Here is a 23,183-nt window from a genome sequence, read left to right on the forward strand (position 1 = left end):
ATTAACAGAATGAAGAAGATAATCTCAATAAATGCAGAAAATAATCTGATAGAGTTCAATACTCATTTATGATTTAAAACTTCGCAAATTCAGAACAAAGAAAACATAGTTAATTTGATAAAAGTATTATAAACCCCTAATAGCATACATTGTATTAATGGTAAAGTATTGAAAACATTGTCCCTGAGATCAAGTATGAGACAAAGTTGTCTTCTCTCACTCTTGCTATTCTTCCCTGTACTGAAGGTCCTACTCAGCACAACAAGGAATCAAGAGGAGGAGGAGGAGGAGGAGGAGGAGGAGGAGGAGGAGGAGGAGGAAGAGAATAAAGAGGAGATGAAGAGGAGAGGAAGGAAGAGAAGGAAAGTATAGGTCAGGAATGAAGAAATAAAACTATAATTATTTATAGATGAGATAATTGTATCTATGGAAAATCCTAAAAACTATATGGATTAATGATTAGAATTAATAGTTAACTTATCAAGATCATTGGATGAAAGTTAAAGATAAAAAATCAGTAGTATTTATATATAGCAGTAATAAATGATTATGAAGTATGATACATTTATAACCACATCAAATTTATCAAACTCCTAGAAATAAATTTAAAGTCAACCTGCAATGACATCTACATGGAAAAAATTATTGAGCAGAAAGAAAGAATATCAAAATATGCTAAACTACATTCATCGATTGAAAAATCAATATAAAGATATCAATTCTTTACCAACTTGATCCATAGTGAAAATGAAATTCTAATAAAAATTCCAGGAAAGATTTTTTTTCAAAATTGACAAGCTGGTTCTAAAATTTATACAGAAATGCAAATGGAAAGAACAGGGATAACTAAGACTTGAAGAGGAACAATGTTCAAAGATAAGAAAGTTCTTTGTAAAGCTATGATAACTGCAACAAGGTGTATTGTCAAAAGACAGAAAAATAAACCAATGGAACAGAATAGGTGATGCAGAAAGAGACTGACAGATATAGGGGCATTTGATTTATGACAAAGGGGACACTCAAAACTAATAGGAATAAAGGATAAGAATCTAAATAAGTCTTGCTCAGTCAAGTGGATATCCATATGGAAAATAATGTATTCTGAACTTTTACTTCATAACAACAAAAAAGCAAATCCAGGTTGATTGTAGCCTCACTGTGAAATGTAAAACGATAAAACATCTAAAGGGTAATATAGAAGAATATCCTCAAGAGAAGAGAAGTTCCTTGAACATGACACAGTGTTAGAGTCTGTAAACAAGTCAAAATAACACCTGGCATTTAGCCAGGGGAATGTTAGAGTTCATAAACAAGTCTGGATGGTGCCTGGCAAAATGCCAGAGGGAGTGGTTTGAGAAGTAACAAAAGCGAGCCATTAAGTGTAGAGATTCCTTATTGGTTGACTGATGTATCTAGTTTATGCTAATTAGATAAGCTCTGTGGAATGTATAAATACTGCTCCTGTCCTGCAATAAACGGCTCCTACTCCTGCTGTATCAAGTACACAAGTTATTCGTCACCCCCCGGCTAGTTTGCTGCAGCCAGACAGACTGCGGCAACACAGAAAGCACTGATCAGAGGAAAAGACTGAAAACTTACTACAATGAAATAAAAAACTTATATCTATCAAAAGATATCATTTTAAAAACAGACATTAGTACCCTATATACATGTATGAGTACAATTCCGGTGTGACTCTGCACCATGGGTAGCCAGAGGAATATGTTGTGCTCCATTTGTATACAATGTGTCAAAATGTATTCTACTGTCATGCATAACTAATTGGAACAAATTTTTAAAAATATATCATTTAGAAGGGGAAAAGAGTCACAAGATAGGAGAATATATTTGAAAAACAACAACAACAACAAAGGACTTTTAACCTGATTGTTTAAAGAATTTCTTTAGGACAATATGAAACAGCATATAAATTGAGATACGGACAAAAACCTAGAATAGAGACTTCACAATAGAAGATATCCGTGTGGCCAAGAAAAGAAAAAAAAAAAGGTATTTGATTTCATTTTTCATCAGGGAAATGAAAATAGGAACAATAATATTATACTACTACATATGCCCAAATGGTTCAAATGGGGGTTGGGGGGGGTGATGACAATGACAACTTGGGAAGGATAAGAAGCAACTGGAACTCTTATACCCTGTTAGAGGGAATGTAAATTGTTACAATCACTTAGAGAAACTCCTCAGCAGTAAGAGAAGTTACTTCAGAGAGAAAGAGAGGCCCAAGTTTCCCTGGCTGGTCCATTCCTCAACTGTTTGAGTTTTCCTAGTCAAGGCCCCAGACAGATAGGTGAAGAGAACTTTGAGTTGATTCCAGTCCCAGCTATGACCTGACTGCAACAGCATGAGAAACCCTGAATGAGAACCACCTAGTCAAAACCAGGCAAGTCCCACATTCAGGAGCAAAACTACTGTTTCTGTTTCAAGTCATTGTTTTAGGATTACACACAGAATAGAGAGCCAGAATATATATATTAGGATTAAGTATACACAGAATAGAGAGCCAGAGTGTGTGTGTGTGTGTGTGTGTATATATATATATATATATATATATATATATATATATATATATATAAAGTAACAGAATATAGTTAATTTATAAGTCCACTTTTAAGTTTTTAAGGAAACTAATTTACTAAGTTTAATTTATTAAGTTTGTAAAAATCCTTTAAAAAACTGTTACCTGATACTAGACTCATAGATAGAATAAGAGATTTGTAAGTTGAACTTAAAAGCCTAAGGGAAAACTATATCTTCAGTTTCTACTTCCATAAATTGAATCTTAATTGAAAAATAAAAAATAACCACCAATGAAAACTTGTTGAATAGTTGCCTCAATTGATCCTTCTAGACAACTCAAAGAAATAACATAGGAAAAGAGCTGAGTGATTTATTGAGTGCTTACCATGTGCCATGCCACAACATAGGTGCTTCACCTAAATCAACTCATCTGATCCTCACAACAACCCTGTGAGGTAGGTTTTATAATCCCACTTTAGAGATGAGGCTCAGAGAGTCTGTTACTTGCCAAGACTGCAGCTAGCAAAGGATGGAATATGGCCCTCATTCCTGTGGATGGCTTCCTTAGAGTGTCTCAATGTCCCCCAGGCCCTCTGTGTAGCTGCAGGGGTGGCACTTTGTGTCCACTCCTGCTTTGCCCCAGAGCTTTCCAGTGGGTGAGAGGAGGGGCATGCATGCAAGTGACCATCCTGTGATCGTGGAATAGAGCTGTGCTGGCCACAGAGAAAAGGGCAGCCTGGTGATCCTTAAAGTTCAGGAGTGTGGATGGGAGCCAAAGGGGCCTGACTCCTGGACTTAACTTGAGAGGAGATTTGGAGAGGAGATCTAGAGGCTGTGGAAAGAAAAAAGAGGAAGAATTTCAGCACTATGGCTCCAGATTGTGCCTAAAGTCATGGCTCTTTTCATTCTTTTTTTCCCCAATTCCCAATTTTAACTGTACCCAATGCCTGACATGGTAAAGCAGTTGTACGTTTGAATCCTTCCATTCTAGGATATTGGTGTAAATCAGTTTTGAACTTATCTAATCTAAACCTCTTGTTTTATAGGTGAAAGGACCAAGAGATCTGCTGTGATATCTCCAGTGAATAATCTATAGAACTCTCCTTCGTATCTAACCCTGCTGAATGAGTTAACAACAAAAACCTATATTGAAATATGGTAAATTTTGTAGGACTCTTGTGTTTTATTTTGACGGAGAAGAATAGGTACAGTGAGGCCCTTAACACAGAAGTGGAAGAATACCCAGAGCTGCAGGGTTTCAGAGCCCCAGGATGCAGGCAAGAACTGCTGCTCCGTGACCTGACTGATACAGGAAACCAATGGTGGCAGAGGCAGCACTACTGGAGACCCCGGTCCTGTCATGCCACTATCAAAAGCAAGGTTTCTGCCCCAGAAGTCTTTCCAGTGTTTCTGAGAAAAGTGCTGTTGACTCACACTGACAGCTACAAAGCATGTTACAGTCATTTCTAAAGGAGAAAGCCTGAACACAATGTGTTCAGGAGGAGATTTGTCTCCTCCTAAACAAATACAGGAGAATAGCCAGAGGCCCAGCCCGCACTGGGCTGTTCAGAAGCTGGGGAACTAGTCTGGGCTCTCTTTAGGCCTCCACCTTTCAGTTGCTCAGGGGATTCTGCTAGCTGTCACCTTTCCTGGAAAGACAAACTGCAGGAAATAAGAAGGAGAATCAAGTATCTTTGACAGAGAGAAAGAATAAGAGAGGGCTAAACAAAATAAAAGACAGGAGCTCTACAAAGTTTACCATATTTCAATATAGGTTTTGGTTGTTAACTCATTCAGCTGGGTTAAATAGGAAGGAGAGTTCTATCGATTATTCGCTGGAGATATCACATATGGAATTTTAAAGTATAGACACTTTATCTCACTGATCCTCACAGCAACCTGGTAAGGTAGACAGAGCAGGAAACTCCTCCTGATGGTGCTTAACAGCAGGACTAGAGTCAGATCTTAGAATCACAGAATCATTGCCTGGCAGAGTTAGAAGTTATCTTACTAGTGATAATCTAAGGCATCCTTTTCCCAGAGCCTGAATCACTTTACAAAGTCTCTTCTGGCCCCTGCTTGAACTCTCCTAATGATGAGTAACTCACTATCATACAAAAAATTCATTATGGATATTAAGCCAAAATATTTCTCCTTAGGACTTTTAGACTTTAATTCAAATTTCTGCCCATAAGAACAACACCAAGTTGAGTAAACTATAATTGCTGTTCTTTTTAAATTTTGAAGATATCATACTTTCCCTTTTCTTGCAGATTAAGTATCTTTAACACTTTAAACGGTTGCTTATGTGCTTAGAATAGTGCTTGAAATTTATGCTAGATTGTAAATGATGAGTTAGTTGGTTCTTTAGCCTTGGTACTAATTCTTAGTCCTGGGCTCCTTCCTTGAACCACAATTAACCTCCATATTATAATCTGTTTATAATGTGCTTATATAAATAATAGAGAAAGAAAATGGTATATAGTTTCTTAAAAAATATCTTTTTCTTTGTGATACTGGGGATTGAACCCAGGGCCTTGCTAGGCAAACACTCTGCCACTGAGCTACATCACCAGCCCTTTTGATTTTTTTATGTTGAGACAGGGTTTCACTAAATTGCTGAGGCTGGCCTTGAACTGGTGATTCTCCTGCATCAGCTTCCTGTGTTACTAGGATTACAGGTGTCCACCACTGCACCCAGCTTACAATATGTAGTCTTTATCATCCAAACCAGAGTTTTCAGAACAACATGGAAACAATCAAAATTAGCCAAATTGCAGACAACTTCCAATTTAGTCTGTGATAATAGATTCATTGTCTAACTTAACTGACCACCTCAGAGATGCAGCTCAACGTGGCCCCCCATTCATTGAGCATTTCCATAAGACATAAAATGGAACACTTTAGACAGTGTCCACAGAATGCATGTGAAAAATCCTAGTGAAGTCAGGGATAACTCAGAATCTGGCAGGAGTTCCTGCATGAAAATATGATCCACAGCACTTCTCCTGTTAAGAGAAGCAGCACCCTTTTTAGTTCAATTTTGGGAACCACCAGACTAAATAATTTCCTGTCAAAAGAATTCCAGTGGAAGCTCTGACTATTTTTAGTTGTTCCTAAATTGAATTGGTGTGAGAGACAAGCCCTGGTGTCCATGTGAGGCAGTTGTGTCATTCCTAACAGTACAGAATTCAGCCTCTTACGTAAGTGCTATGGTGGAATGAATAGCAAGGAGCTTAAAATTTTGGCAATTAAAGGGCAAGGAAATAGATGGTAGCAAATTGTGACCAATCATGGGGAATATGCTTATTCATTAAAGTAATAACCCTATAAGGAGTCTGATGGCAAATCAATTAAGCCAAACATCCCAAAACACAATTTCAGAAAAAGATCTCAAGTTAAATTATCCTGTTATCACAGACTTAGCTGAAAGCCATCAGAGATTTGGCCAATTTGATCATGTTTTCAATTTTTTTCTAAAAACTATCTGATTTAAAAAGTAAACAATGTATTTTTCCCCTCTCTCTCTATTACTAAAACAAACATAAACCACCTACTCGCCTTATGTTGCAAATTCCAGTACTTAGAAAATGAGTTTCATGAGCTGTTTTCTCATCTTAAGTTTCAAAAATGTCTAAATTTGGAAAAGAGGTATTTCATAATAGTATTAAGGGTAGAGGGTGTGGAGACTGAATAGTGACCCTCTTTCATATAGAATGCAATAACATGGCGGGTGATGATTCATTACAAGTACAGAATAGAGGGAACTCTGGCCAAGAAGGAAACCCTACCCAGGGTGAGCAGTCACAAGTGAATAGAGAAATGGTAGTGAAATATAGCAGAGTCCTTGCTGAGACATGCAGATGTCTTGGGGCTTGCGTTCATTGCTCAGTGGACAGAATGATTCTCTTTACCTCCTCTGAAAAGCTTATCCTTTGTTTTTTCACATTAATTGAAGAAGGCTCTTAGGGACAGCTGGTTCAACCATTCAAAGAAGAAATCGAGGTTCGATCAGGTTGTATGGTTTGCAAAAAGTCACACTTTACTTAGCAGAGCCAGACATAGAAGCCCGGACTTTGAGTTCCCAGTTCTGGTCTCTTTCTTTTTTACCATGCTGCTTCTCCCTGATGTTTGGAAAACATTCCTAAAAGTTGGTAATTTAGACACTTTTACTTTAATGGTTTTCTTTATTCAGAGAAAAGGGTATTGATTTTGGAAGACTTAGAATTTAAAATTAATAAAATGGAACCACAAGGTGGTTTGGAGGAAGAATAGAGTAGAAAAAGGCTGAAAGTAGACAAAAGGAAATGAAGGTAACAGGAGATATATATATATATATATATATATACACACACACACACACACACACACACAATAAAAGGGGAGATGACAGAGGACAAAAAGAGAGGGAGAAATTGAACTGAGGAGAAGAAAAGGGACATTTAAGAGCAAACTCTGTAATCCCAGAAGCTTGGGAGGCTTAGGCAGAAGGATCACAAGTTTCAAGCCAGTGTCTTAGCAATTTAGCAAGGTTCTAAGCAAGTTAGCAAGACCCTGTCTCAAAAAAAAAAAAAAAAAAAAATTAAAAAGGGCTGGCACAAGGTCCTGGGTTCAATTCCCAGCACTACACAAACAAAACAAAACAAAAAAGGGCTGGAAATGTGGCTCTGTGGTTAAGCATGCCCTGGGTTCAATCCCTGGTACCAAAAAAAAAAAAAAAAAAACAGCAAACTGAGCAGAAGTCAGAAATCAAAGAGAGGCAAGAAGGAATAAAATAAATAGGGTCATGAAAAGAAGAGAAAACAGGGAAGAACAACATGAGAAAACAGGATAAGAGAGTGTGCAGGTGGGTAGGCACATTGGACACAGTAGGACATAAAATGGAACACTTTAGACACATAGGACAACTGGCAGGAATGGCTGAGAGTGAGGTGAATCCCAACACCAGAAGTGAGGAAGGCCTGTGAGAGGGGACAGTGCATTGAGGGAAGTCAACAATGTGACCATAGGTCCTAGAAAGATCCTTCGACTTACCCCAGAATCTGCTCAACTATGGTTTTGAGGACACTGGTACCGCAGAAGATGATAAAGTCCCTCTGAAACCATGTATCTCTCCCTTACCATTCATCTCTCTTATCATTTATGTAACTTTGTTTTCAAAATATACAAACATGCACTCGTTCACTTGTGCACCCTGGAGGCCTTCTGCTTCGGGCTGTTTGCATAAGAGATTTGTCGGTGCTTCCCAAAGAATGCTGGTATTCTTAGCACCCCCTTCACTTAGAAATGCCTTACAAATTGAGGATGGTGGGATTTTCCTCAGGAAAAGCCAGACCTCCACCATGGTCTGGTAGAGTCCCAGAGGAAAATGTCACAGTATTGTGAGAATAGCCAGGGGGAACATGAAAGCAATTTCCCAGAACTAGTGAGTATGTTCTTTCTTGTACATGCGTCCGTGAGGGAACTCTTCACCTCCCAGATTCAAACCCAGCCTACCTCCCCTTTGTGTGGGTTGCTGGGGAAAGCCAAGCTATCCTAAACCTGTCCTATCAGAGTAACTTTTTAAAAAATATTTTTATTAGTTATTGATGGACCTTTATTTTATTTACTTATATATATGCAGAGCTGAGAATCAAACCCAGTGCCTCACACATGCTAGGCAAGTGCTCTACCACTATCATAGTAACTTTAATCAGAGCAGCACTCAGTCCTCTGCCCAAGGGGTCAACATGCCCTCCATTAAGGAAGAAAGCAATTTGGAGACATATTCTTCCCAGAACTATTAGCCTAGGAACACACGTCTCTTTCAAATAGTTGAGCAGATTCTGGGGTAAGTGTGATTTTTAACAGAGATTTCTGCCTAGTCCAGCCTGAGTAACAACAGGTTTCCAGAACTAACTCCATTCCAGGACGACAATCAATAGGAAGTAAAACCATGCCAGCAATTTTTTCCTTTAAAATACATGCCACAAATAAATCTCCAATGGCCCCAGCACAACCTTACAAGAGAATTCAGCAACCTACCTGGCTGCTCAAAATGTCAACCAGCCTTTTTCCAAGATGCAATCATAGTTTACAAGGAATGAGTTTTAAAAATCCCTTCATGCCTTATATGCACCCAGAGTGAGTTGCTGTCTGCAACATGGGTTAATGCCACTTTCTATGAGTACTCTGAGAGATGACATTTCATAAGCTGGTGTTTTTGTCCTTAGAAGCTGAGTTAAGGCCAGCTGCTGGCAGGGATAGGTGGCAGCCACCTTCTGTGTACTTACGTGGGGTCCTGAGACGGTGACAGTGCCCATGTTAGTTCCGCCCTCACCTCATGTACTCCCCATCACTCCTATAATCCATAAACGATTCTGATCCTGACACCTCCTCAAAATCCTCCAGCACCAGACTGGTGGAGTCCTCACCCAGGATGCCGCTGTCAGGCCTGGACATCCTGGCCCGGGAAAGAGGTGCAGGTAGGTTGGTAGCAGCTGGAGGGGGAGAACAAGGAGACACATGCTGGACAGAGGTGGGCGTGGCCTGAACAGGGGACAAGGATGGCTCGCAGACTTCCTCATCATCCTTCTCGGACTCTGGCCCTCCATCTGGGGTAGAGGGACCTAGGACATGGTAGAGGCTGGGGAGGCGGATATCAAAGCGCAGCCCAAATTTAGCAAAGAGCTTATCATTGAGAGTGTAGAGCTTCTCTGAAATGTCATAGCCCAGCAGGGCCGAGAAGAGGTGAGAGATGTACCGCTCCTTGGTTAGAAGAAGATGGAGGCTTTTCCGGGGCCAGGAAATGTAGCTACATTCAGTCTCAGCAGTCAAAGTGACCTGAGGGGGTTCAACAGAAGAAAGGGAAGGTTTAAACCAGAAAAGGTATCCATGTTAAGCACAAAGAAGCAATGGCTACTTGATAAATGGCTATACTTTCATTGCAGTATCCCTTGATGGTCTTGACTGGAGGAGGGCCAGGATTTGAATGACTTGTACTTGTGTGTAGTGAAATGAAGAGTGTCTTGCATCAGGAGCCCTGGGGTCAGCCATTCACTCACTCATTCATCACCTTCTGTATTCTCAGTCAGCATATCCTATTTCCTCAGCTCTCATAGTCTATGGCTCCATGATTGATACTTGTAATGTCTACAAAAGGTTCTGAGTTGAGAGAGATATATAGAGAAGTGGGGGATGATGGCCTTCCTAATGTATTGAAGAGAGAGAAAAATGCTGAAGATTATTTGCTTTAAAGACAATGTAGGGGGCTGGGGTTGTGGCTCAGTGGTAGAGTGCTCACCTAGCATGCATGAGGCACTGGGTTCAATCCTCAGTACCACATAAATATAAAATAAAGATATTGTGTCCACCTAAAACTAAAAAATAAATATTAAAAAAAGACAATGTAGGGCTGGGGATGTGGCTCAAGCAGTAGCGCACTAGCCTGGCATGCGTGTGGCCTGGGTTCGATCCTCAGCACCACATACAAACAAAGATGTTGTGTCCGCTGAAAACTAAAAAATAAATATTAAAATTCTCTCTCTCTCTCTCTTAAAAAAAAAAAAAGACAATGTAGGGGCACAAAGGGTTGGGAAAATGTTCAGCTAAAGAAAAAGTTTTGGAGAAGGTATGCCAGGTTGTATCAGGTGGACAAAGTACTGGCCTAGGATTCAGGTCCATGAAGTCCCTTTACCTTGGCCACTATAAGTAACCAAAAGAATTTGATGTTTAAAGTCAGAAAAGGAGTACAGAGGAAGACAAACTCTTGAGAGCAGAAAGTTAAAGATCCCCCTTTGTACAACCTTTATACACGTTGATAAAATTGACTCCCAAATTTGTCTCATACCTAGGCCTCATTCCTGATTTTCAGACTCAAATATAAAACTGTTCATGCAGCATCTTATTTAACTGTCCATAAGCAGTGCAAACTTATTGTATCCCAAAGTGAACTTCTTATTCCCTCCAAGTCAGTTCTACCTGCAGTTCCCTTATCTCAGCTGATCACAGCTCCATCTTTCCAGTTACTCAGGTCAAAAAGCCTCAGAGTTTTACTTGATTCTCTTTCTCTCACATCTTATGTCCAACTTATTCAGAAATGCTTTTAGCTCTATCCAGAAAATATACACCCTGGCCCTTATAGATCTGGCTCCCCCATTGCCTCTTTAAACTTCTTCTCCTACTAGTCTCTTTTCCCCACCTCTGTTCCAGGTGCTCTGGCCTTCTTTCTGTACCTTGAATGCACTAGTCCCATCTTAGGACTTGGCACTGGCTCTTTCTTTTGTCTGGTATGCTCTTCCCCAGACACCCACAGAGCTCACAATGTCACCTCTCTCAGATCTTTGCTCAAATTTTACCTGCTTAACAAGGACTTCTGTGACCACTCTATTTAAAACTACAACCATCTCTCCCTTACCCTACTCTAACATGTTACATAATTTCCTTACTCATTGTGTCTGTGGCTTATTTTTGTCTCTCTCACTAGAATGTAGAATACATAAGGACAGAGACCTTCATCTCTTCTGTTTACTAATTTATTCCAAATACCTTTAACTGTTTCTGGCAAATTATAAGTACTCAATAAATATCACTGAAGTGAATAAATGAATCAAGTGAAGACCATGAATCTTATATGTTGTAAAACAACCTAATGCACTTTTTCATGTCCTGTATAAAATCCTTTCCCAAAGGTGCTTTGGAAATCTGCTTCTTGATTGCTTCTCACATATATAGGCATGTATATAATAAAGTTTGACAACTATCTAGCTTTTTCTTTAATACTCACCTCAGATGCTGGTTGAAGGGACCGAATAAGAATATAAACAAAATTTAGGTTCAGTGAAACAGGATGCAAATTGGAGGAATGATGATGATTTCTGTGTGATGCCTCCTGTGCTGTTATTTTTAAAATTATTATGTTATCTATTTATGGGATACAATGTGATGTTTTGATATATGTATATGTTGTGGAATAATCAAAATAGGCTAATTAGCATACCCATTGCTGCAAATGTTTATCTTTATGGTGAGAACACTTAAAATCCTCTTTTAGTGTTTTGAAATATATATTAACTATAGTCAGTATACTGTGCAACAGAACACCATAATTTATTTATTTTTATACAGGGGATTGGACCCAGGGGCACTTAACCACTGAGCAACATTCCCAGCCCTATTTTGTATTTTATTTAGAAACTGAGTCTCATTCAGTTGCTTAGTGCCTCACTTTTTCTGAGGTTGGCTTTGAACTCGTGATCCTCCTGCCTCAGCTTCCTGAACCACTGTGCCTGGCAGAACACCATAATTTTTTCCTCTTACCTAACCAAAACTTTGTATCTGTTGACCAATGTCTCCCCTTTCTCTATTCATCCCCCTTCCCAGGCCTCTGGTAACAGCATTCTACTCTACCTCTTGCAAATTTGACTTTTTTAGATTCTCATGTAAGTGAGATCATACAGCGTTTATGTGTGTTCTTATGACTAATGAGAGTGTCACAGCAGTAAACAGGCAATAGTTCTGATGAAACTGAATTATTGAGAGGTATGATGGACTGTTGATTGATTTGTGTTAAACATGAGGTGAATTATGATTTAGACTGTCACTTTGGACTACTCTCTCAGTCAACAAAGGCTAAATAATTGCAAAAGGTAAGGACAGGGTGAACTATAACTTGGGACAACATTTGACATTTGCAAAGAGGAAATGAGACTTTACACAGCCAATAGCAAATGTGTGTGTCTCACTGCTCCCAAACGAGACAGACACTAAAAATATAAACTGGAGGAATATGACCCTACTTACATTCCAGGCTGAGAGGCCATCTGGGGTTATAGCCCTTCCTTTCAAGCATAACTTAGGGGAGGGCACCTGGCTACCCACCACCTGTTCCTCTGGGTCAGTGTCAGAGCCCTGGTCCAGCTGTCTCAGACTCCTGGACATTCTTCCAGCCTGAGGGAGTTCCCAAAGGAGATGGCTGGGATAGCTATTGAGGGCGGAAATGTGTTTGGGGGTAGGGGTGGAAATATAATTGGAGGGGGTCTGTGGTTGGTAGCCCTGTCAGTGGGATCAAGACTACTTCTCAAGCTCCATCATCACAGAGACAAGTGTCAGGGTGGGGCCGGAAACCAGCCAAACCAAATGGTACCGCCTGGCATGTGTCTGTTCTGGGGTTGGCTCATATGCTGGCTTGGAGGACTACCTGATAGAAGTGGTAGGAAACACACAGAACCCAATATCTGCAAACTATCTAGATGAGGAATCCCTAAGGGTGATGAGTGTAGGTGTTTAAACTTCACTCTTCCGGTGGTCCTTCTATTTTTAAAAAAGAATATAAATAGTAGATTCAGGCAACTTGGCTTTGCCACTTTTTAGCTGAATTTCATGATGTTTTGGTACCTTAGTTTCCTCATCTGTTAAATGGGGTAATAATAATATCTAACCCCAAGAGTTGTATGAGTCAATGGGGTAGTATAGTATGAAGTGCCTGTACATACTAGCCATTCAGTAAGCAAGAACTACAAAGTAACCACCATCTGAAGCATTGGCAGAGAAGAGAGTAGAAGCTGAGCAGCTAGGTTCCCCACTTACATTCATATGCAAGTGAATGTCCCATAGAATCCTCTGAGACACCAGCAGCCCACTGGCAAGCCACTTATCAAACCTTCATTGAACACCTACTATGTTCAAAGGACTGTGCTTTAGAGTTTGGAGATAGAGAAAGAAGCCCAGATTTTTACTTCAAAGAGATCATTATGTACAAGACAGAAAGGAACCCAGTTGGTTAGAAGAGAGAGCAACTGTGCACCAGTCAGCATCCACCAAAGGAAGAAAACAGGTGGGCAGGCAGGAACGGTGCACTTGTGGGGTGGAAGTCCGAGAGGCTGATCTGAGCAGGCTCACAGAGGATTTGAAATGCCCTCCAAAGGCTCATCTATTGAGGACTTGGTCCTCAATGCAGCAAGTTTCAGAGGGGGACTTTTGGGAGGTGATTGGATTAGGAGAACTCTGATATTATCAATCAATTAGTCCACTGAAAGAGTCATGATTTGGGTGCATTACTGGGAAATGATGGAAACTGTAGGAGAGACTTAGTTGAGGGGAATGGATCCTTGTGGGAGGCCCTTGGGGACTGATCTTCTCCACGTCTCTGCCCACTTCCCATATATCATGAGTGGAATAGCATTCTTCTGTCACATCCCTCTGTCACAATGTTCTGCCTTACTCAGGCCCAAAGCAATGGAGCCAGTTGACCATGGTCTGAAACCATGAGCCAAAATAAGTTTTTACTCCTTTAAGTTTTTTTTTTTTTTTTTTAGATATTTGTTACAGTGACAAAATGCTGACTAACACAGGAAGTGAGATGTCATGGCCTCTCATCTAGAAGGGGAAATGTATTTCAGATAGAAGGGAAAGGAGAGACCAAGGCAAGGAGTTGCCCAACCATGTAGTGTGTTGAGAGAAGCAGCTGCACTTCAGCATGGCTATGTGTGTAAAATGTATAAGGAAAAGAGGGCTGGAGTGTGACCAAAGGGCACTAAAAATTTAAAGTTAACCTCTGAGGAGTGTGGGGTTTTATCTTGTGGGCATTAGAGTCTTCTGGAAGAGTTTTAGGCAAAGAAGTGATATTATAGCGACCTTTCAGGGACCAGGATCTCCCATCTATTCCCAAGTCAGATGCTCAGGGGCTGTTTCCACAGAGGAGGAGGTGGTGATGCTCTTACCCTAGCAACATATTAGCAGTGATCCAAAGGCAGATTTGGGAGGAGAGAGGGGTGTGGGCATTGCCAGATTACAGAAGAACAGGTGAGGCAGTGCTGCCATGGGGCTCCCTATTACCTGGAAGACTCCCTCCTCAGAGGGTCGCAGGGATTCCCACTCTGGAGAGTCCATGAACTGGTATGGAAAGACGTAGTGAAGAAACTGCCCATCCTGGCTCACACGAACCCTGGCAAAGGGAGAGAAGAGAGTGCTTGGGAAAGGGAAATAGCTGCTGAAACCCCCTTTGCTGTTGTTGTGTGTTGCCAATTAACACAAATCTCCCACAAATCACCTTGCCCAAAATGTAGTAAAACCCAAAGCAGGAGAGACCTGATTAATGTGTAGAAGCTGTTTAGAAAGGGATTTCAGGGAGACTTCCTGAGCTCTCCTGCTTACCCATGGTTCTCAATTCCAGGCTTCAGAGTAGAAGACACAGGGGAGCTTTAAAAAACACCTAGACTTAGACCCTATTCCAGAGCAATTAACAAGAATCTTTGTAGGTGGGATCTGGAAATTATTAGTTTCAAAATCTCCCTAGTATGATATTGACCAAATTATATTTTTCTATTGGGTACATATATGAAATATGTGACAGCAAATGGTGCACCAATAAAAATATGAAAAAAAAAAAAAAACTTCCCCGTGATTCTATTGTGTAGTTAGGACAGAAACTACTGTTCTAGAGCGCTGCTCTCCACTAGCCACATGTGACTATTTAAGTTTACAGTTATAGTCACTAAAATTAATAAAATTAGGGCTGAGGATGTAGCTCAGTGATAGAGTGCTTTCCTAGCATGTGCAAGGCCTTGGGTTAAATCTCTAACACTGCAAATATAAACAAACAAACTAACTAACTAAAAATCCGGTTATTCAGTTACACTAATCACATTTCAATTGCTCCATAGCCATATGTGGCCTGTGGTTACCATATTGTACAACAGGGATATAGAATGTTTCTCTCATCACAGAAAGATTTCTGGTCAGCGCTGCTCTAGAGGTTCAGCCTCGGGTAACTTCTCCTTTTTCCTTCCCAGTAGACTATATGAGGAGCCATGCTTTATACCTCACATGTTTGCATTATAACCACTTTTCAGACTTTGAAGGAAGTGGTAAGTCCACTAGATACTTCACAAGTGTTCTCTTATTTAATCATCACAATAACTCAAGATAGATTATTCCTTTCTGTGTTTTATGGTTAAGAAAACTCATACTCAGGCTTAGTGGTTAACTCCTCAGCTACCAAGCTATCAAGAACTGAGATTCTGTATTTTTACCATGACACCATTTTCCCAGAGCTTTTGGCAGGTGATGGTGGACACTCTTAGCATTGCCTCATCTCTGTCCTCACTAGCCATAATGTGGCAGTGACAGTTTCTGTCTTTGGACAAAAGATCCCATGCACCCTGCTCAATGGATAATCCTGAGGTATAAACTTAACCTGAGATAAACTCCTTCCATGAGAATTTGAAACTGGAATTAAGTAAATGTGACTCATGTCTTGGATGGGGAAAACTATCGCATTCACAACTTAAGTTTCCCTGTTAAGGAACAAAACCTTACTTTTTAAAATCATGTAGTTCAGACTTTGAAAAAGCATGTACTCCAATTAGCCATAGGGAAAAAAAATATAAAATCAAACAAAAGGCCCAATAGAACAAGTTCTTGTTTCTATTCCTAGCAGAGGCTCAGGTGCATGCCTTTCCTTGTTTGGTGAGAAATTCTTGTACTTCTTAAAAGACCTTTTCCCCCTTCAGCTAGCTGGAGTTGGTTTCTATGGTTACAACCAGGAATTCTAATTAACATGTTTTAATTTTATGAATAATCTTATTCTACTTTACCAACATGTTAAACAACTGCTCTTGACTTGCCCATAAGCACAGGTTTATCTTCACAGCTCAGGATTAGAAACACCACTAATGCTGCTTGCTGTCCGTGTATCCTTGCAGCCATGCAGACAATGGGGACTACATTTTGGGAGGATTTGTTAGAATCAGTGGCCTGTCTCTGACTATGCTTGGGGAAAGTAAGCATATTTCAGATGTGATATGGCATCTGGAAAAAGATTAAGTCTCTTCTAAGTGAGTTGTACTAAGTGAGAAGATATGTCTGTTAGGAAGAAGAAGGAGGAAGAGGAGGAGGAAGAGGAGGAGGAGTAAGAGGAGGAAGAGAAGGAAGAGGAGGATGAGAAGAAGGAGGAGGAGGAGGAGGAGGAAGAGGAGAGGATCTCCAAGGCACACATGTCCATTTAGAGGGAGATATTCCTCCATTATTTCTGGATCTTTACTGGTTAAACAAATATTCCTGGAGGTCAGGGGATGCAGAGATATACAATCTGGCTCTTGCCTTTGAGGGTTGCACAGTTTAGTGGAAGTCATAAGCACATAAATAACTAGTTGCAATTCTATATAAGCACTATTGTGGAATAGGAGCACTGAGAAGGGAGAGAGTTTTTTTGGGGGGGAGGGTGTGGAAGACTTCTCAAAGATGATGACATTTCTTTCTCATATGTGGAAGCCAGAGAGAGAGAGTAAAAGGGGGGACTGATAAAAAGGATGATCTCACAAAAATAGAAGGGAAATCAATAGAGGAAGGGGATTGAGAAGGAGTTAGGGGGAGAGGGCATGGGAAGCACTGGGGAATGTAGTCCACCAAATTATGCTATGTCCATGTATAAAATATAATACAATGAATCCCATGCTTATATATAATTGTAATGCAGTAACTTAAAAATATCATCATTATCATCATCATCATTACATTCCCTGTAATCTAGCTGACCAATTTATTCAGCAACAAGACTGGATATGTAAATTTGGGAGGCATTGGCATTCAGGTATCATTTGAAGCTATGGGACCAGCCAAGTTTCCAACAAGGTAAAGAGGGAGCTGATGGGAGGATTTGGGTCTGACTTTGGCACCACTTTACCTCTGAGAGGTTTTAAGAGGCAGAGAGGGTATAAAGGTAGGGGGAAGTCAGAGGGAAGCTTACTGTCCTCTTTGTTCACATCATCATCATTAGAGATACCTGGAATAATGTTAACCTGATATAATACTGGTCATTTTCTTATTGGAATATTAAATGGTTTGAACAACTTCCTCCTTTGCACTTGCCTCTCTTGCTTGAATTGTTCATATGAGTGTATATGATTCAAACAAAAACAAAGCAAGAAGAAGAGGAGGAGGAGGAGGAGGAGGAGGGAGGCTTGGGCTGAGTTTAAAAGATAAATAGGATACTAATAAGTAGATAAGGATGGGGAGAGACAGAGATCTGGGAAATCCAGTCTAGTAGTGTGTTCTCCAATATCTGCTTTTCTCTTCCTCCATAGTGCTAGAGTTTTAACTGGATACATGTCTGCACCACTGAAGACTACACCTCCATACATCCTTTCTCACTAGGTATAGCCAAGCGGCTAACTTCTGGTCAATGGGATATAAGCACTCCTGAGTTTTGCTCTTAATGATACACACACACACACACACACACACACAGACACTAGCAATTAATAAGCTATTGCCTCTTACCCGACCACCTAAAGGAGGAAGACTGAGGGAATGTAGGTCTCATTCAAACCAAGCTAATGATGGAGTCAGCCAATAACTTCTGAAAGGCAGAAACACATTCCTACAAGACCAAGAAATATATAGAGAGACTGCCTGGCAGAGCCTCCCTGAGTAATGAAAGAAAACAAGAGAAAAAGTGTCGTGTTCTCCTACCTCAGGGTCTTTACATATGCTGTCCCCAGTTAGACCTCTTTACCTCCAATCTCAGCTTGAACACCCCCTATTACAGGAAGGGGGTCTTGTCTGACCTCCCCAGAAAAATGAAATCCAGCAGTTTTAGTTACATGCTCTCATTGCACTCTGCATTTCTCCGTAGAAATGCTATATCCATTGTTACCCACTCTGGCACACATTGACTATCAGCTGTTTTGATAAACAGCTGACTGTAAACTCCATGAATACAAAGGCAATATTTTTCACATTTAGCACTAGAGGCCTAGTCCCTATTACCTTTTTTTTTTTTTTGAGAGAGAGAGAGAGAGAGAGAGAGGCTACTGCTTGAGCCACATCCCCAGCCCCCTATTACTTTTAATACATATTTGTGGAAAGGAGGAAGGAAGGATGGAAGGAAGGAACAAAAGCAGGAGGGAAAGAAAGAAAAAGGAACAATGAACAAACCAGTAAACTCATTTGTGTTCCAAAAAAGGTGATCAAAATATCTCAAAAAAAAAAAAGAAAGAAAGAAAGAAAGCTTCTCTAAGAAAGGAAGATACCAGGAGAGAACACAGCTGCTGTGGCATCCCTCATCTCCTCAGATTCCCCAGGAAAGCCACCAAAGAGTGACAAGATCTCAGAGTGTGAGTAATATCAAATGAGTCTGGCAAGGCTCACTGGAGCCATTTAAACAGGTATACCGTGTCCTTTATTGTTGGTCTCTTCTTACTCTTTGATCTCCTGGATGACACATCAATAATTGCCACCTATGTGAATAGCTTAGATAGGTAGTTAACCTGTTCAGGGGTCTAAACATGTAGGAGTTTGTGCTTTGAATTTTATATGAGAGAAACTCTCCAACAGTAAGTACAGCTTAACAGGGTGATAGGTTTTGAGGAAGTCACTTTGTTTTCTAAATCTTGAAAGGGACTAACTGCCCTTAATAAAATAATACAAAAAGACTTCTGAGATTTGAGCAAAGGGCTCCATGTCTGCATGTAAGACAGGGAAGTCTACACAAGAGGCCCCCATTTCCTGGCACAGAGTTCTTTTCTGCTACCTTGAGGTGTTTGGTACCACACTATAAACAGCCCAGGGTACAGTGATTCTTCCTTAAAACCAGAGCTCACTCACAGTCAAGAAGCTTCATCCCCTTGTTCAGCTTAGCCAAATTGGGAGAGGATGACTTTGAAAGATAACCAAACAAGAGGAACAACAATAACATCCTTAATCCAAACTGTGAAAAGAAAAAAATCAAATTGTCTGATTTCTAATTTAGGCTGTTGATATTAAGTATTCTAGGAAAAGCTACACAAGGACAAGCCCTTCTCTCCCCTTTACAGAGACATGGTTTTATATAAGTTCATAGGAAATCTGTCATATTTAAGATACCTGAACCATTCCATAACGTAATGTGCTTCCAGCAAGAGCACTGTACAGTGGGGGTGGGTTGACTTCTACTGGTCTCAATTCCCTCCACTGAACAGAGGAGCCACAAAAAGAGCATCGTGGATCTCATGAATGAGTAAGTTCCCTGAACTGGTTTTATCTTAAGCATGAAACTATAAGTAGTAAATATTTTGGCAGTAGTCATGATGTGTATTTGTTTATTTAAAAAACTACATTTGCGGGGCTGGGGATGTGGCTCAAGCGGTAGCGCGCTCGCCTGGCATGCGTGCGGCCCGAGTTCGATCCTCAGCACCACATACAAACAAAGATATTGTGCCCGCCGATAACTAAAAAATAAATATTAAAAAATTCTCTCTTTACTCTGTCTCTCACTCTCTCTTAAAAAAAAAACTACATTTGCTTACACTTTCAATTCACTCATAAATGAAATAAAATGTCAAAAAATCTCTCCCCTTATAATTCACTCAATTCAGGACCTCTGAGACCAAAACCTATATATATAACACCTTGGATTCTGCAAATTAATACATAAAGTTTATTATTACTATAATAGTAGTTGTCATGCTATTATCATCAAGATTTTTTCCCCACTGTGTTGTTGGGAAAAACTGTGTTATTACTTTCTTTCTTTTTTAAAATTTTGTTTCTTTCTTTCTTAGATTCAGAGCCTTCTGATTATCTATCTCCTTAACTTTTCTACCACATTATTGGTGTGAGAAGTGTGCAAGCACTACTAGTGCAATATTTCAAGAAGTCCACAATTGCCTACAAAGTGTGAAGCACAGAGTCCCATGGTATTTTCTCATTAGATATTAATTAGAGAAAAAAATTAAAACATCAATGGCCCAGTTTCACATGCAGGTTGATTGGGTACACACCAATCCTGACTGAGAACATTGCTGCCAATGTCCATTGTTAGTCTTCTTCAAAGGAGCAGATGTCTCCACCAAATCCCTGATGACACATATGTGGGCATCACTAATATTTTGTCAGCCTAAGGTGCTCAGATTTACAGTACTTGACTTCTTGGTCTGCAAGAATCTCAGTTGAACAACAGGGTATTGAAGAGTGGACAAAGGGTATTCTTGCTCCTTACCTGGCTGTACACAGACTAGAGTTGGTATAGAATATTCCAAACACAAGTGGGGCTGTTCCCTTGATGCCCTGGCAGAGAATAGGGGTACAGGAACCCCCTCCATTTCTGGCCTTGTTCCCTATGCCTAGTTAATGCTTAGCAAATATCGAATGTATACAGAAGGAAAAATTAATCTTTCTTTCCAACCAAGAAGATGCCTCATGATCTAGTTTCCTCTTGGAACATGTTTTTTAAAAAGGAAGCAAACTCACTCCTAGAAAAATCTATTTTGGGTTACTCACCACATCCTTCCCTCAGTGAAAGGGAACATGAAATGGAAAGGGACACTAGGGAAATGAGAAGTGTGGGCTGGGGAAAGAAGTTCTGGGCAATGACAATGACAGAATAGCTTACCGGCCAGAGAGCAACAGGGACAGGCGGTTGATGGGTGTCTCACCCTCTACAGCATAGGTCTGGTCTGTGGCCAGAGTCAAGACCTGCTCTTGGCAGCAGTGAACAATCTCCTTGTAGGTCTGCAGGGGCACCTGCAGGGGCAGGCACAGCGTCTTGTAGAGGAGGTCAAACTCCTCAGGCAGGGTGTTCATGCGCAGGCGGTACACCAGGTGTGCCAGCTGGAGCAGGCAGGCCACTGCCAGTAGGACGTTCCAAAGGACAATGTCTAGCCCACAGGCATCAAGCCAGCCCCATAGCACACAACACAGGTAACCAGTACCCAGGAAGCCAAAAAGGTAGAAACATCCATATACCCCACTGCCTCCCATGAATCCCAGGAGCAAGAAGCAGTTGGCTAGGTGGTAGATAGCCCCTTCCGGATCCTGTTTCCAGCTAATGCACACTGGCCCTCGCCAGAGGAGCTGTCCCACCATGCTGCTGTTGGCGCTCATCTTTGAAGTGTCACAAGGACTTGCTGGACTCTGATATTGTCCCACACAGGAAACTCAGGAAATGAATTAATCTGTCCTCCCAGGTATCTTTTCACCCCCAGCTTCTCACCACCTACTCTACCTTTGCTGGGAGGAACGCTTCCAGTGGCGTAGAGAATGAATGCCAGAACATAGTACACTTCATGGAGAATTTTAGAACTTTCTTTTCTCTTTCTCTTTCTCCCTCAGCAAGGCTCTGGCTCTTTCTGTAGAGCTCTGGCAAGCTTCCTTGGCTTCAAGTTTCTGAGGACAGTCTTCATATTTGGTTCTTAGCCCAAAGCCTAAGTTGTCCCAAGAGAAAGGACCATGAGACTGAAAACTTCAGCGAGGGATGAAGTGGCCACATCCTGCTCTCTGCTGTTCCCAAGCAGAATGAGGAGAGCCCAGCATGGGAGGCACACTTGTGTTCCATTTGGAATGTGTTGTCTCTTGGCACCGGAAGAAAGGGTGACCCCAGAGGGATACCATGTTTGGAATTGGAATCTAAGAGGTACTGGCAGTGAGAAAAAACAGGCCAGGCATTCAGGCAGGCTGGCAGAGCACTTAGCATACCTCTCAAAGGACAAGATAAGACCTGGGACAAGACAGGCAGGCAAGGAGGGATGAAGGAAAAGTGAGCATGGAATTTACCTCAAAGCCAAGCAGAACACTGTCCCTAGCTCCCTGGGGAGAGGGATAAAAAAAATCAGTGGTGGGGCTGGGGTTGTAGCTTAGCAGTAGAGGTGGAGGACACATCAAAGGAGAAAAGGGTGGGTGTATTATCTGAAAAAGTCCTAGCAGTGAAAGCTGGAAAACCCCTTGAAAGTTTTTATTAAGTCACACTTAGATATGATTAGATGTATGACATGCATTCAGCAAAAATAGCTCTGTAAAGCAACTTTTTCAATTCTAAGTTGACTCTCTCATGTCTGTATCTGGATCTAGTAATAGTTTTAAAATGGTAATAAATTGCCCAGATCACCATTCCACTCACCCCAGCATTTTTCAAATTATAAATATATACCTATTTGCCTATTTACTGGCCAGAGAGCAGTAGGGTCAGGTGGTTAATGGGTGTTTACCAATTAAACACCCATTAAGTGCCAAACCTACATTAGACATTTTATATATTTATTATTCAGTCACAAAAACAATCTTCCTTCTATATCTGAAAAAAATGAGGCTCAGGGAGGTAATACATACCCTCAGGGAGTTAAGAGGCAGAGCTAGGATTTGAATCCAAGACTATCAGACTGAATACTGTGTCCCAAAAGGTTTGCACAGTAAGTGGACATGCAGGAGTAGATACACGTCTCCCAGCCCAAACTTCCTATAAGTCTGATGACTTTTGAGAACTTCTAGGTGAATTTGGGGATTTACTATGGGCTTCCAAGAAATAAATCTGGAATATGTAAACATTAAACTAAGAAATGTGACTGTCTTCCAAATGACTCTTGATTCTTTGTCCTGGCTACTAGGTTGGTAGTATCATTTTTTAAAGCCCCTGAAGTACATGTGGTGGTGCTCAATGACCTCCCAGAACTATCCAAGTGCTCAATCCACACAGACTTGTACTATACTGCTGTAATCTAACATTGAGAAGAAATGTCAAATATGCTGAGTAGAAGTTTTCAGCTCAACAAATATTTATTGAGTGACGACCTTGAGTCACATTTCACTCTATTAAGGGAAAGAGGCCTCAAAATACAATGGCAATTCAGGGTGTGGAGTACAGTGACTGCCTCTGTTAAGTTTAAAGAATAGTGGCAGCTCAGAAGGAAGGG

At 40.7% G+C, this 23,183-nt stretch overlaps 1 protein-coding gene across 2 annotated transcripts; it reads right to left on the bottom strand.

Moving 5' to 3' along the window:
• Positions 1–2,897: 2,897 nt before the first annotated feature.
• Positions 2,898–21,812, bottom strand: Popdc2 (popeye domain containing 2). 2 transcript variants are annotated; one of them, XM_046458112.2, is made up of 4 exons: positions 20,891–21,812; positions 14,356–14,464; positions 8,814–9,363; positions 2,898–3,373 (listed from the first exon to the last, which is right to left on the bottom strand). In XM_046458112.2, the coding sequence occupies exons 1-3, from the start codon at positions 21,379–21,381 to the stop codon at positions 8,857–8,859; spliced, it is 1,107 nt and encodes a 368-aa protein (XP_046314068.1). In that variant the 5' UTR covers positions 21,382–21,812; the 3' UTR covers positions 2,898–3,373; positions 8,814–8,856. The 2 variants fall into 2 exon arrangements, with proteins under 2 accessions (XP_046314068.1, XP_046314069.1); XM_046458113.2 differs by having other exon boundaries at positions 8,955–9,363; positions 20,891–21,810.
• Positions 21,813–23,183: the final 1,371 nt, after the last annotated feature.

This window comes from Marmota monax, unplaced genomic scaffold, assembly GCF_021218885.2.
Source record: "Marmota monax isolate L192 unplaced genomic scaffold, Marmota_monax_Labrador192_F-V1.1 WCK01_AAM20220418_F8-fsc00052, whole genome shotgun sequence".
Taxonomy (NCBI): Eukaryota; Metazoa; Chordata; class Mammalia; order Rodentia; family Sciuridae; genus Marmota; species Marmota monax.

What these genes read in the sequence shown, in the direction of transcription:
- Popdc2 (XM_046458112.2), bottom strand. Translation starts at nt 21,381, where the DNA reads ATGAGCGCCAACAGCAGCATGGTGGGACAGCTCCTCTGGCGAGGGCCA. An exon ending in TCCCTGTTGCTCTCTGGCCG is followed by an intron (nt 14,465 to 20,890) that starts GTAAGCTATTCT and finishes TCCCTTTGCCAG; the next exon opens with GGTTCGTGTGAGCCAGGATG. An exon ending in CTGAGGAGGGAGTCTTCCAG is followed by an intron (nt 9,364 to 14,355) that starts GTAATAGGGAGC and finishes GAACCCCCTCAG; the next exon opens with GTCACTTTGACTGCTGAGAC.